The sequence below is a fragment of the Magallana gigas genome, chromosome 3, assembly GCF_963853765.1.
Source record: "Magallana gigas chromosome 3, xbMagGiga1.1, whole genome shotgun sequence".
Taxonomy (NCBI): Eukaryota; Metazoa; Mollusca; class Bivalvia; order Ostreida; family Ostreidae; genus Magallana; species Magallana gigas.
This window is the reverse complement of record NC_088855.1, coordinates 45,474,279-45,490,511: the sequence shown is the minus strand read 5'-3', so window position 1 is coordinate 45,490,511 and position 16,233 is coordinate 45,474,279. Positions and strand designations below refer to the sequence as shown.

The window sequence follows — 16,233 nt, the reverse complement described above, 5'->3', positions numbered from 1 at the left end:
CAGATCAATTGTACATATATTAGAGGTGTGCATATTGCTAGGATATTGATTTCTGATAATCTCTGAAAAATACCAGCTTTTGAACTTAGTCATTAATATTAAATATTGCATATAGGGTACTCCATTTCACTGGATACGGTTGGTAGTGTTTATCAATTCAGGGTTGACATGGATTATGGATACAGTTCAAATAAAAGAAAACCTGGTTTGCTGTCACATTGACAGCTTTTCACTTGTTTATCAAATAATTCACAGAGATAAAAAAACAAACGTTTCAGATAAGACACAGAATAAAATTGTAAGCATTATTCTTTAGTTGCACTTGATAATACGTGGTCACTTAATGTACCAAACATTGCAAAATTCATTCATTCGCGGACAAAATTATGAAAACATGTTGCGTTTCTATCAGCATTAAAACAGTCAAATTGTTTGGGTAATTGAGAGGGAAATATATATGGTATACATGTTGTTAAAAGAGAAAAACCTAATTCCCTGTATACTGTAGATTCCTTATTTTACGCGAGTACTTAATTCCGCGATTCAACGATTTACCATTAAATCGCGAGAACATAAAATCGCGAATGCCGAAATTTTATGTTACTTTCATGTTGTTTACATGTGTCCCAAAATTAAAAGCGAAATTTTAAAATTCGCGAGACGGGCTTCTCGCGATTTTACGCGGATATTTATTCCTCGCATTTAATTAGGAATTTACAGTATTGTACATCAAAATATTTAGTTGAAATGCCCCTTTAAAGATTCGTGATCAAAAAAGTTTAACTCGAATTAAAAAATAAAATTCATCGATTTGCAGAGGGTTCATGCAGGAAGGATTGAATTTATATTTTAATTATCATGTTGTCATGAAAATCCGGTTTTATTCAAAAGCACAAGTATTACCTCATGAACAACTTTCGACCAACGTAGTTATACGTGTAATCAAACGGAAACAATAATAATTGTGGTCATTATATAACAAACGGAAAAGTACTCTTATATTTAAGAGAAAATATCGTTTACAATTTCAATACCTTTATTTTTCCTAAATAATTATTACAAAATGCAGTATATTGTTTAATAAACCGCAGTAGATTGATCATGCTTTTCGTGTTAATAAATGGAAAATTCCCTGACTACTCGGACATCGATCATGTGACGAACACACTATTTTCTCATTACAACAATTATATTATATATTGAAGAGAGAAGTCACACGTTTTCGTAGGAACCTTTTCTGAATACGTTATGATACAGATGAATCTTCGGCTTGTCGTTGGGCTGAGTGGCTGTACTTTCTTCCGGCTTTCTTACTTCCTGGTCTTGTTTAACCTCTGTCCTGTTAATCTCCGCCTCATTGACACAAGTGGTCGGAGTCCTTGAAGACGAAACGAAGGCCACCGTCTCCAAATAGTCATTTTGACGTGACTGTTCAATGCTCCGTTGATGAAGAGAAAAGTCTTCATTGTCATTTATCTTCCTATGTACAAAGATGAAAGTAATGTTTATATTGATTTCAAACTTAAAATAGGGTTTCCTTTATAACTGCTATATATATAGTTGTTGCATATTTCTAAAATCTCCGAATGTTCTCTCTGGTATGTGTCCAGCGATAAATTTTCATTTAACATCTTGAATTTTTTAAATTTTACAAGTTGTAAACAACTTGGGTGTTGTGTTTTGATTTAACGTACTTGATTTTTTGTTTAACCATCATGATAACTATGTATGTCAGACAGACGCTAAGGAATCCGGTCACAGCGCCCCCAAGGACTGCCTCTGTAGTTATTGACCGCTTTTCCGGAATGTTCTCTGTAAAACAATTGAAACTGTAGAAAAACGACACTATACATAGCTATAATGGACTCCAATCACCGTATATATGAGTGATACAATACTGGACTATATGGGACGAATTTTTAAACACAGTAGTACAAAGTAGTATAATAATAACTATGTTTAGGGTCAGATCACATAATTTACAGGATGGGTAGACGCATATGTTTGTGTGCAAAGTTCTTTTAAATCTTGGAAAAATAACTGTTTCACATAACCCATTTTGAATTCTCATTACGATTGTGGCAAAAAAAAGTGTTCAATAACCAGCAAGCAAAAAAATAAATAAAAGTAATCTATTGACAATAGATTTCCAAGGGGAAATTGTCTTTACAAAAGATATTTAAGCTAGTTAGTTTGTCATTTTGTAAAAATTATATTCAAATGATACTGGCACTGTACCAGTTATCGGCTAAAAATTTTAAGTTTTCTTTCATAGTATTTTTTTGTTTTTTAATATTTTTAGATAAAAACTTGACATACTTTAAATGGTAAACTCCCTATTATCAATCTGTTAGATTATATCCTTATTTAGAACCCAAAACATCTTGTTTTTACGATTTACTGTACCAGTTATCGATTTCGCAATAATAACCACTGGCGTCGGAAGCAAATTGAAAGTGGGGGGGGGGGGGGGGGGGGCTAGACTGGTCCTCAGAAATATTGAGAGAGAAAAAAACCTAATTCCCAAAATCATAAAAATCCTAATCCGTGAGGGGGAGGGGGTAAACCTATCCTACCAAAAGAAAAAAATTTCACCTACCATAAAACTTTTTTTCCCAAATTATGACATTCCTAATCCGTGGAGGGGGGGGGGGGTTACCTATAGCTCCATTAAAAAAAATCTTACCTACCCTAAAAATTTCTTTTTTTGGGGGGGGGGGGGGGGGGGGTAGTATGCCTATTACTCCAACTTCTCAATCTTTCAAGGTACATTAAGGAACAATTATATTTTCTGCGAAAAAATGCTGGAGGCTGAACCCTCTATTCTGCTATGTGTCTAATGGTTAGGTCTAACTTTGCAAAAAAAAGTCCCCCCCCCCCCTTCCCCCGGTTCCGACGCCTATGATATTAACAAAAAAATCCCTGTTCATGTTGATTTTATACTCTGCAAAATGTAATTTGAATTATGCCCAATTGGGGTCAGACTTAAGTCGTCGGGGTTATGATACATTATAAACAAAACTCATAAAATTATTCGTTTGATATTATCATACGGTGATACACAAAATCGTAGACTATTCAATACATAATTGTACAGTCAGGCGTTCAACTGCACTATGGATCTCTTGGAAATTAGTGAATTCCTTTTGTTAAACATGCTACTTGTATTGATATTATATGTCAAATCAAAGAAGTGATATAATAATAACCTATCGCAAAGAGGTAATATTCTATATTTAACTACGTATTCCCCCACTGCTGAAAGTGCAAAGATGTGAATCAGCGGTAAACAATGATCGTTTAAGCTCTTGTATAAAATGTATTCAAATAACTTAATTTTCTTTATTCGAAACAGACGACTGAATTATAAAATCTTGGATTGTCGCGTGTTATGAACCCGAACCCTCAGTTTAGCCGATAAGTGGCCTTAGCCGATAACTGGTACAGTACCAGTTTGGATACATATGAATTTAAACACAGATATGAACAAAGAAAACCTATATTATGGTACATTAATGTTCATTGTATATTTATAATCGATTGAATTTAATAATACTTACCTTCAACTTGTTGACAAATCTTAGTTTCTATCACAGACCATCGTCTGTCCTTGTTGCAATATATACCCAAAACGTCGTTATGTAGTTGGTAACCATGGTAACATGACACTTGGCAGTAGGAGCCAACATTTCCAGTACAATTTCTACCCAATACACCATTAGGAATATGGCTCGAGCATCTTTTGTCTTGTAAAAAAAATAATTTAATCAAACTAAAGCTATTTAGGCCATTAATTGTTTTATTAACAAATTGGAAAAATGAGATAATAAAGCGTATTTCTAAAATATACTTTTAACCTAAAGAATAATAAATTCATTGTAAATTAGAGACTAGGATAATTTTTCAACAAACATTTATTTATTTATTGGAAACCTACACAAATTATGTTAGGAATATACAAGTATAACTGTTAGTAGCATCGACGTATATATTGAGAAATTTTACGGATTTAATATACCTATACCTACCTTGTGAAGGATTTGATGCACAAATTGCAATTGATATAACAGTCAAAAGAAAAGAAACACTAGTAAATTCCATGATTATACCTATCGTAAACACTAGGAGAAATAGGGTATAAAAAGTCATCAAAGATATTTTAAATGTACAACTACAATGTATGATTCATTTCTTCTTGCCTGAATCAAAAAAACCTACACTTATTGTCTTAATATTCTCTCCGCCCCCGAAACTGTATCAAATTTAATTGTTTACCTGTAATGATTGACAGCGAAGAGGATTTTTAAAATGATACCTTTAAAATTAACTGTGGTTGAATTTTCTCTGACTCGCCAGAGACAATACGCTTTATAGACATTTCTGTTGTGGTTAGGCTATTACATTTCATCCCTTTAATAGGGCATTATTCTCGAAGGGACACGAAGACCCAGATTGCTTCCTCAATTGGATAAGATCACAGGACTGCATTCAACTATGTACCTAGTCTACCTTGATGTGTCAGCGATATCAGTATTGTGTTCGTTTTAAAAGTACTTAAGAAACTCGTGAAACTTGTGTAATAAACATTTTGTTTGAAATACCAAACATTTTTTCTGATATGATAAGCAATTAAGCTTTGTTTTTATGGCACGATGATGTTGCCTTTATTTCACTTTATCATTGTCGACTAGACGATGATATTGCAGATATTTTTAAAATTTCTCACTTGCATTTCAAATATATTGCAAGCCAATAATTAGTTAAAACAAAACAATATACGTTTGTAGTTTTATGGAAGTAGCAAGTATTGGTCAATATCTGATACTGGAACTGATAAATTTTCATATACCTTAACAATTCATTTGTATTAATTCCTTAAATAACAGCTGATGCCACATTATCTATATTAAATAATTACACGTAGTAATAACTTAAGACAAAATGGACATAGACACGATTTCAGATAAAAATTTTATTTATTAATTTTATGTTTAAAATAGTTGTCTTGTATATTTTGAATGATTCACCAAAATTTGAATGTTAGAAATCATGTCACAATCTAAATACAGCGGAAAGAAGTTATTGTTAATTAAGTAAACAAAGAGTCTTATATTTGTTTAAAAATGTACAGTAAAGAAATTACCGTTTCGTGAACAAAATAACTCGTCGAAACAAGATAAACTGATTCAATGTGTTCATAAATGATTTTATAAACAACAAAATGCAACATTAAATTGATTTTTATACCAATACAACACATATGTAAACAATAAAAAGACTCGAGCTTTGTTTATAAAACAAAGAATTCTAACCTCTGTAATTCGTTTGTAACTCGATATTTGACTTTCAAATTTTGACAAAGCATTAACAACGTCCATATTGGCCATTCAAGACATTAAAAATGAAAAAAATTCATTTTGCTCAAATCGTGTGTTAGTCCCTTTAAGTGTATCATTGAGCAAAAACGTGTTTCCCTTTCTTTTTCAGTGTACAACTAGTTACAAAATCACAATATCAGATATCACTTTATTAGTCCGGATAGCTATTTAAAGCGGAGAGAGTCGATAGGAATCACGTGCACATTATGATAGAATGGAGTTTTCGATTGTATTATTGCTACAAACTCTGTTAGTCTCTATTTTTGGAATACTCATGGCGACTTAACGCAGTCTAATGTAAATAGAATTTACGATGACTGTTTCGTTTTATCATAAAAAGATCTGATCCGAATTCTGAAGTTTCTTAGGTTATTGTTAAATGAACCTACAAATAAAAGAACAAGAAAATTTTCCACGATTGTAGAGACCAACTAGTAAAACCTAGCTTTCCGTATAGCAATACAAACTTAACTTCCTAGATAATTCCTGCAAGCTCAGAAAACAAAATCAGAATATTTTTTCAGAGTACGTCGGAAAGACAAGAAGCGATTGATACAATGCTGTATCACCGATATGATTCTTTTATTAATCATTTACCATTTTATGACGAAAAAGCCATATTGTTATTAACAAAGAAACGACATCCATGAGAATCATTATTACGTCAAAGCACAAAGATAATTTCTCATAAGTCCACTTGGCTTGAGTCTATTATACGGGGAAAAAATCCGAGCAAAAAAGCGACATTAAGGGGGATGTGCGGCCATTTTGTACATTTGAGGATAAGAATTAAACATTTTTGCCCCACAATTACTGAAACTGTAAATATGACGTTCAACATGTTGTTTTGTATGCAAATTGCATGGACAGAACAAGGCATTTTTAAGTCACTTTAAACTGCGCAGCTACATACTTTAATTTAAGATTTAAAAATATGAAAAGATTATGAAAGGAGGTCATTATAGTGTGTACTCTACAACCATTCTTGAGAAAGAGGTCAAAGATTGCTATCTTTGTCTCAAGAAAGGGTACCCTATTCTTAAAACAAGCCTCAATAACAACCAATTTACACGAGATATTTTTTGTCTGTGTCCATGGAGGTACATTAGAGTTATATTTTCATAGATAAATATATGTATATTTTTTCTTGCATGTAATTAATTTTTTGGACCCCTATCCTACTTCTAAAAAGAATTTAAGAGCGAGAGCAGCGAGCTAAATAAACAACGTGCACAAACGGAGGAAATTCGAGTTGAAATCTGCACATTCTTCAAAGAAATTTTTATGAGGCCACCTGAAAAATATCTACATATCCCAATAATCCATTGCGGTGCATAGCAACATGGTGGAACAGGTAGCGTTTCTAAAATATTCTTACCTGTAAATCGCATACGTTTCTCTCATTTACCAATTAAAAGAATCCTTTAAAAAACACTTACGTAGCTTACGTAAAAAAACCTTTCCTCCCCCAATTTATCCGACACACTTCTATGTTATTAATAGCCTACCCAATAAATAAATTATATCTTTTAAAACACAAGTTCATTTATTTAATATCCCTTTTTTTTAATCACACAAAAATATTGTTTATCTGGGTCAACTCGTTGCAGGTCGTCTGCTTTGTTTACAAATAGTGAAGACTGGCAATTTGTGAAGCAACTTTATTGAAAACTGAGAAGACGGTACCCTGACGTGACTTTTAATTGGGTAACAAGTAGAGTAAAGAGTAGCTTATTTAGAATACAATAACATATTGCAGTCATATATTTTTGTTAAATAGAATATCTTTCTGAAATCTGCATTTTATGTAATACTTTCTGATCTGACTAGGAGCTTTAAAGATGAGACAACACATATATTGCGAATTTAGTCATTTTATTAAATGACTAGAAATTAACCAATATAAGGGGAGATTATTTTACATCAACTTGCATAAAATTTACGACAAAAATCTTTACACTTCATCTAATAATCTCCCCTGTTAATACTGAGTATGATATAAAAGTTAAATACAAATAAAAAGTTGGCATCATATAAAACAAGTCCAGGGGTATAACTCTATCGAAAATTGCTCTATCATACCCAATATCGAACTTGACCTAGATATTATCATAATAAACCTGCATACCAAATTTCATTTCAATATGTTCATCCTCTGCGAAGAAAATGAACGGAAACTGCAAATGACTGTAAATTTTCTACGTCCAAGGACCATAACTCTGTCGTAAATTACTCGATCGTACCCAATATCGAACTTGACCTAGATATTATCATGATAAACCTGTATACTAAATTTCATTTCAATATGTTCATCCTCTGCGAAGAAAATAAACGGAAACTGTTGGTGGACCGACCGACCGACAGACAGCAGCAAAGCAATATGCTCTCCCTTCTACGAAGGGGGGCATAACAAAAAATGCCACAAAGAGTAAACCAAGGTTTGCCACAAACGTATAGTGAAAACAGAAGACCTTTGTAGAAAACGCCAACTATAGTGGACTAGCAAGGTCAGGATAGGCAACAGCAAAGACAAACAAAACAAAAGGGGCATTGCGGTTTAGCTTACTAGTTAACTAAAATAAAAAATTCACAATTCAAATGTACATGCGAGTAAACTATTAAAATATCACAAAATACATGTAATGTGAGACATATTCGAGTTCTTTAACCCCATAATGCTGCCTAGTTTATATGACCTACAGAAAAACCAGCGGGCACAGCTCTCAGTAAGGTAAACAATATATGATATGACTAACTACCTATACACACAATGAGGCAAGAACATCAAATTATAAAGACATCAGCAAAAACAATTACATGTATTAACAAAATATTTCTTAAGGAAGGAGTCTTCTCGTTATCAAACATACTTCTTATAATAAGAAATTCATGAAATTTTGACAGAGTCAAACGGATCATATTACAAAATCATTCTATCAGTTTTATCAAATTTGACCTTTTTGTTTTCGCATAAGAGCAGGTCAAGGTCACTACCTTTTTCCTCAACGTAAAGGATGATGAAAACAAGTGTAGCTCTTTGTAGTTCTGTAGTCATTTATTTAAGATATGAAGATTCTATTCTTCAATGAAATGATAGAATATTACAATGTCTATCAGCTTATACTACTAAATTGGAATAACTATTTATACTAAAACTGATATTGCTTAGCCCGCATTTCCTCTAATTTTCTTAAATTTTGAGGGAATTTTTATTATTTTTTCATGCTTCCAATAATAAAATATTTATGATTTTTATGTATAATAAAGACTTTATAGAAAGATATAAATTGACAGAAAAGCTAATATATTGACCATTTAATAAGAGAGAAAAACTGATTTTAGTGATTTTTTCACAAAAATCAGTGTATAGAAGGGCACTTTAAAAAGCCTATAAAAATGTAGTTTGATACGCAAATCATATTTTAAACACATATTCTGAAACCCAAGAATCGTATCATTAGTTTACATTAGTGAAAAAATCCAACATTAATGTTATTATTTTTAAAATGCTAAACCAGACTCATTAATCTGCAGCAATTCTGAATTGCGCAATATGTGATATTTTCCTACGCCAATATTACGCCAAAAATATAGTCCTTGTTAGATTCTAAACTTTGATTACCTTTTCTATGCCAAGTTGTTCGATAATAAAAAAAGAAAGAAAAATACTCTATTATAATTTCCTTTCATCTTGATTAAATGAACAATTAATCAATTTTACGTTTGACAAGTCGAAAACCATAAAAGACTCCTTCCTTAAATGTAAAACACAACCACAAACACATTGGCATAGCAGTTAGCAATTCTGGCGATAAATTCTGCTTGTTTTCACTGAACACTATAGTCTGCCAAAATGACGCTGAAACTTGTCACGCGTACTGACCGACAAATTTAATTGGTCAACAAGCATTGCTGAACCCCTGAAGGCACTATACATACTAATAAATCACATTAAATCTCATAAAGTCTACATAAATGTTATTACTTAACAATAATACTGTAATTTTTGACAACAGAACCAACTTAGATCAGACTGTCGATGGCAATGACTTTGACAAAATCATTTTTAACATCTGTAATGTTCCTGGAGATGGCAACTGCTTCTTCCTTTGTTTAAGTTTTGCTCTCAATGACAATTTCACAATGTCAAATACTTACAGACAGACAATCTGTGAGTACATTCTTAAAAACTGGGAACACTTTTGCAACAGCTGAACTTCAAGAGCAGACACCTTTGTATTATTTTCAGAGTATGATTCTAGGTCATAAGTATGCTTCCTCCTGTGAAATTGAAGTTGCTGCTAAATTATTTCACCGTCAAAACAATGTCTGGCTTGAATGTAAGAATAGCGACAACATCATCCCCCATGTTCTTACAATATTTGAAAGTGACACTCTCACTCATGATCAGCCTTTACAATTAATGTTAAGATATCAGCATTATCAGTATTTGACACCAAGATCAAACCTTGTTACAAATGATGTTCCATCAGATCAAATCTGTGGTAAAATCAACACAAAATAACAGCAAAATTACTGCTTTCATGGTCATGAGTATGAAAATGCACCAAATAGCAACACATGTTAATTAGATACATGCCCAAATTTTAAAAATACAGAACATACAAATACAAGCGCACAAAAAAGCACAAATTCCATAAATTCCAGCCAAAAGAAAATGTTAGGAATCACATTTTTTCAGAGCATTTTAAGAGCAGATCATTTCAGATCCTCTAAGAAAAGAACCAAATCAGGACTCTTTTTTAGAAACATAACCAGCTACTGACACGGTTCAAATTGAAGAGGCAGCAACTGATCAAACTCCCTTATTTTCAAACAATGACAGCAAACTCTGGGGCTCATAATTTTAAACGCACACAAAATAAATCAAGAAAAAGACTTACTTAACAGGAGAAAAAACTTCAAAAACGCAGTAGGAAATTTGGTGTTCCATGTGAAATGCCAGCACAAAATAAAACCTATCTTAAGCTAAAAAATAAAAAGCAAAAATTAAACAGGCAGATTGAAAGAAAATAAATACTTATCAAATCAAAGAAAATGATATCCCCCACCACCTCCTTCATCCGAAGACAGCTTACATTTTAATAAAGCTATGGATTTTAAACGAGGATTTAAACTTCCAACAAATGGCATATTCTTTTAAATTTTGAACAATTTGAGAGGAGACTAGACATGAAAATGGCGACAAGTGAAAATTGTGAGCGCGAGCAATAATAGAACAACAACGTACATGTAGAATTTTTCCATGTATTAATGTCCACATGCTTAATCGTGGAGGTATAGCATCATCAGGTCATCGTATAACTTTCCCACAAGAAATCAATGAACCAGCAAAAAATTTATCTAGATTACTTCCTGAAATACAAATAATAGAAGTTAGAAAACAAGGAAAAAATGATACTTTCCAAGAACTTTGAGTCCGTCGTTTCAAAGTTGAACAGTCCCTAGAATGTATTGAAAAAACATTTCATCAAATTTCTATCTCCACATCTTTCTCTTCCATTGTTCGATTTGCTACCATTCCCCCATATCTATAAAGAAATTTAAAGCATATCAGAGTGAAAGAGAAAATTTGCAGTCAAGTAAATATTCATCAGTTAAATCTGCAGCTCAACAGGAAGCCCTTGATCATGACATTAGATTTATCAATAACAAAATATCTTAATATAATGCAAACTACAATAGTCTCAGTATACGTCTTGACAAAGACATGAAAATTTAAATCAAAACAAGAGGAAGAAATAGAACATGCAAATAAAGAACCTAAAAATGTTATATGACAATTTCTATGATGGTGTTCTTCCAGTAAGATGTCATGCATAAAAATGGTTTTTAAGAATATGTTCATCTATTATCAAGTTTCAAAATTCGAAACTTATAGACATAAAGGTTTCTGATGAACTCATGGGATTTTAAAAGAAATTAGGCTTAAGTTTATATCAATTAATCTGCTGTCAGCCTCTAACTGTGAAATCATCTTATAATTACATTTACTAACAATGAGTCCATTCTTCATGTTTTTGTTGTGTGTTTTTTAACCTTTAAATACTACTGGTATACATGTATATTTATTTCAAGAATCAGCTACTGTATACTTGTTACCTTAAAACATATGCCACAAATCTCTACCAGTGTCTGAAATAAAAGGACAGTTTCGACTTATTGGTAGGTAAGTACTTACAAGATATCTGTGAGCCAATGCTTACTAGTGATACCCCCGCTCTGATGCGAATATGCAAATAAAGCAAAGTCGACATTTAAAAGAAAGTTGGCATCCGATTGGTACAAAAATATATCCCACGATATGGCATGCCTAAACAAATAGTGTGTTAAAATTTCAAGCATCTGCAATAAATAGTTGCTGAGAAATTTTAAGCGAAAATTTGTTTGGAAATTTAGGCTTAAAGTAAACAAGGTCGTCATTTAACAGGAAGTTGACGTCTGATTGGTACAAAAATATATCCCACGATATGGCATGCCTAAACAAATAGTGTGTTAAAATTTCAAGCATCTGCGATAAATAGTTGCCGAGAAAAATGCGACAGAAACTTTTGTTACGGACGGACAGACAGACAGAAGGACAGACAGACACACGAGAGTGTAACAGTATACCCCCTTCTCCTTCGGAGCGGGGTTATAATTATAGTATAATGTACATATTTAACAAACATAACCATGATAACAAATATATATTTCCCTCCGTTTATATCAGATGAAGTATTTTGTAATGATAAAAGAATGAAAGCTTTTGAGATAGAATACACACCATGCTGCGTTTGTTGTCAATATATCTCCCTATCTATCATACTATGATATAATGATAGAGTCCATTCTCAGAGGTCTGTTTTGCCGAGATGACGTCACGCCACAAAACAAGTCATACTAGGAATTGTTGCATACAGAACTATATACATTTCTCTTATATCTTTTGTGTATATTTAGATTTCTATGCTGCGCTCGCCCCAAGGGTCGCATCGTAAAACATATTATCACTTATACTCATTGAACTAAAACAAAACAAAAGAATTGGAACTGGTACAAAGATGTCAGCCCAGTTTGTTTTGAATTGACATTTATTTTTATCGATGAAAATATAACGTCAATGTGCCTCCATAGACACGCGGGTTCTAAGTATAGCCTGGAATTATCTTCTTATAAAAAAAAATCCCATGCCGACTGATAAAAATAGGGTATCTTGTTTTGAGGCAAAGTTTCTAACTTTATGTGCCAAATTCAACGGTTGTTGAGAGGACACCAATAAAACCTCTTCATATTTAATCTTTAAATAAAGTCTGTAGCTGCGCAGTTCGACAGCTGTTTTAGGTGATGAAAAAGTCATTGTCCTGTTCTTGTATGCATAATTTGCATTCAAAACATGTAGAATATCATATTCATTGCATTTACATCTTTTTGCAACAGTTTTGGTCAGTTTCGAGCAGAAACAAGCCAGTTCAAGAAATGTTTACATTCTTATCCTCAAAAGTTAAAGAAATGTGTATAAAAATGGCAACAGGGCTTACTCTCCTTGTTGATCAAACATTTGAGAGAATTTGTAGCTAGTTCGTTTAATTCTTATATTGCTCTGGTTGAACACATGAACTTTACGACTTTACACTTAAAAACACTGAATAATTAAACAAGTGGGCGTAATTTCAACAAATACGCGTAAACTGGTTCATTCGCATATCTTTTCTACTTTCAACATGGCGCTTAATACGAAGTTGCAAAGTTTTATGGTGATGATTTGCCTGATGATGAGTTGTTCACCTCAATTGTTTATAGATTTAATTGAACACAAACATAAACACAAGCTTGACACCATCTTGATTATAATTTGTACGTATATCAATTTAACTCTGGTGATGGTTTTTGTGTATAATTTATTCAATTTAATCAGCTAAAATCTCATATTAACTATTTTAATTTTTTTTTTGAGGCATGATATTGCCAGTGTATAATGATACATATATTTTATTATAGATTTCTGATCCTGACTTTCTAATTAATAGAATTAATAATAATGAGGTTATTTTAGTAGATAAGAATCCTACAGGACGAATATCTCGTTTCCTATGGACTTTATAGACAACCTTTTACATATGACGGAAATTGTTTCTGTCGGTCTGTTAATCTTGCACTTTGTGGAAGTCAATATCACTACCAAGAGCTTAGAAATATTGCAATATATGAGAAAAAATTAAGGCTTATTTAGGAAATTTCTTTTTTCATGTAAATGTTTATTCAATGTCCGATTCAGATATTCAACAGGAATTAAATACTCATAGACAACTAGGTACATTTGCTGGACAAGAATCAATATTGGCTTTATCAAGACGATAAGGAATTAATGTTTTTGTTACTGTTGGTGGTGATGTTGACAACCAAGACGTTACGTTAGAACATGACTTCAGCAACTCAGTTTCTAGGATTCTTTTAGTTTGAAAATGAGCAGGGGGACATTATGAAACCGTTACTTAGGCTATTCCTTACCATCATAAAATATTTGTGCCTTCATCTGCAAAAAGTTGTTTTCAATGAATTAAAGACCCCTCAGAAGCAAAAAAATTGATTTAGATTCTTTGGAATAAACAGAGAAGAGACTAATCAAACAACGGAATTGCCAAGACAGATTATCTAAAGACATTTTACTCCCCAAATCTTTTCATTGAACCGTCATGTGAAGAATGTGCTCGAAAAAGAAATTCAATGGAGGATGTCAAGTATTGTTCCATCGTGAGACTTAATTGTTTTTCCATGTAGATGATCTAGTAGGCCATTTGATAGCTTCTCATGAGGCAAAAATCGAAATTGAAAATCTAAATTTTGAAAATGTAAATGCCTCTGAAAAATTTTAGGCTGATGAATCTCTGAATAAAAATATAAGTAATGTTTTGCACCGACCAAATACCTCAATAAGGATTCTCAGAAGTACACTTTTGTTTGTCATAGGGATGGCAAAAGGCGTGTTAATGACTCAAAAGATAGACAAAAAGAGGCTTTGCAAACCAGATGGAGTATGTTTATCCAAATTATTTTTTAATAACCAGGAGTAAAATTTATTAAATCTCATACCCACTCCACAAGTTTTGAGGAAAATAAATATCTACCAATTCCGGATCATATCAAGTCACAAATTAAAACTATGTTAGCCTAAAAAAAATTCCAATTAATACAACTTTATATAAGGTTAAGGAGAAATTCAGCGGCATGAACAACCGTGACGACTTGACAAATAAGTTTTTCCATTGACTGACAGAAAAACAATTCACAGATTGAAGCAAAAAATAATTGATCCTTCTGTTGTATGACAAAGCGACAATGCTACATGCCAACTTCATTGATAGTATACGTATATGCTCCACGGAAAAAAAATTAATCCTGTTTTAGTGTTTTAGCAACAAAATGTAAATGTCAAGACATCTGGACTTACTAAGAAGACTTTTTGCTGGCTATTATGACTTAACAACAACTGGATATGTATGACAAATTTGCTATCATGATACTTTGCATGGATTCCAACCACAAAACTAATATTAATTTATTCAATTTGATTACACTTTTGGTTTTTGATGAATTAAGACATAAATATCCGGTTGCATTTTGCATGTCCAACAAAGAAAATGACCAAACTATATCTTTATTTCTTAATGCAGTTAAGAGTAAATCTCCTTAAACAAAATTAAACATTTTAATGACAGATGAAGATAATGCTGAGTGAAATGCAGATAAGTGTGTTTTTGGACCCAATCTTTAACATTACCTATATATTTGGCACCTTCACAAAACTGCCGTCTTAAAATTCAACAATATATAAAAGATAGGGAGCAGGAAGCAGAAATTTATTGTTTGCTGTGTGCTGCATTGATGCTCAAACCAAAGTTTTGTAAGAATATTAAATACTTAATTTTTAAGTTCAAAAACTATCGAGCACAAATCAAGCTTTTCTTGAATACATTAATGATATTTACTTGAGTAGAAAGAAAAAGTTGAAAATTGGTTAAGTGTTTTAGAACTGGTGAATATTCTAACGTAAATACAAACATGTTTTTAGAAAGCTTTCATTATCAGTGGATTACTTAGTACTTTGAAGGCAAATCGTAGAATAGATTTTCATTTTGAAACACTATTACAGATAGAGAACAACATGTATTTCAAGCGTCTGGCCGCTAACAAATTAAGCATCCCTTCAAATGAAAATATTAAGACAGCTGAAAGAAACAGGTGTAGTTTGTTTTGAAATTTCAGATTCCTCAGTTTCTCAATATACAGTTACTGTTAATTTAAATAAAATATGTTCTGAACAGGCACGTAGCATCGTTTTGGAAAGTGGGGGGGGGGCAGACTCATCCAAAAAATCTTGACAAGCCAAAGAAAAAAAAAAGTTTCCCAAAATCTTCAAAATCCTAATCCGTGAGGGGGGAGGGGCTGTCGTAGTTTATAACTACATTTTCACTCCTCATTTCCTTCTTTTCATATCAATTTTTTACATGCTCCCAAAAAAGTGGGGGGGGGGGGAACAACTCCATGATAATTCAATTTTTTATATGTAAATTTTTAAAAAATTTGTTGCTGCGAGAAAAAGTGGTGGGCCAGCCCCCCCCCCCCCCTTGATGCTACGTGCCTGCTGAAAAACATTGTTACTCTAAGTGGTTAAAGGTACCATGTGTAGATTTGTGTCGGCATTTTCTTGGTTGTTCATGCAACTGTTTTGACTACGGTGAAGGAAACATATTTTAACATATTAATAAGGTCTAGTCATTACTCTTTTGGGAATATTCAAATATTGAAAAGGCAAAAAATTGTATCCATACCAGCAAAAAAGCCACAACTCCAT

At 32.4% G+C, this 16,233-nt stretch overlaps 1 protein-coding gene across 1 annotated transcript; it reads right to left on the bottom strand.

Moving 5' to 3' along the window:
- Positions 1–1,018: 1,018 nt before the first annotated feature.
- On the bottom strand, positions 1,019–4,212 carry LOC117680726 (uncharacterized). Its single transcript, XM_034443123.2, has 4 exons — positions 4,029–4,212; positions 3,561–3,746; positions 1,695–1,812; positions 1,019–1,480 (listed from the first exon to the last, which is right to left on the bottom strand). The coding sequence occupies exons 1-4, from the start codon at positions 4,147–4,149 to the stop codon at positions 1,213–1,215; spliced, it is 693 nt and encodes a 230-aa protein (XP_034299014.2). The 5' UTR covers positions 4,150–4,212; the 3' UTR covers positions 1,019–1,212.
- Between the last annotated feature and the right edge of the window lie 12,021 nt (positions 4,213–16,233).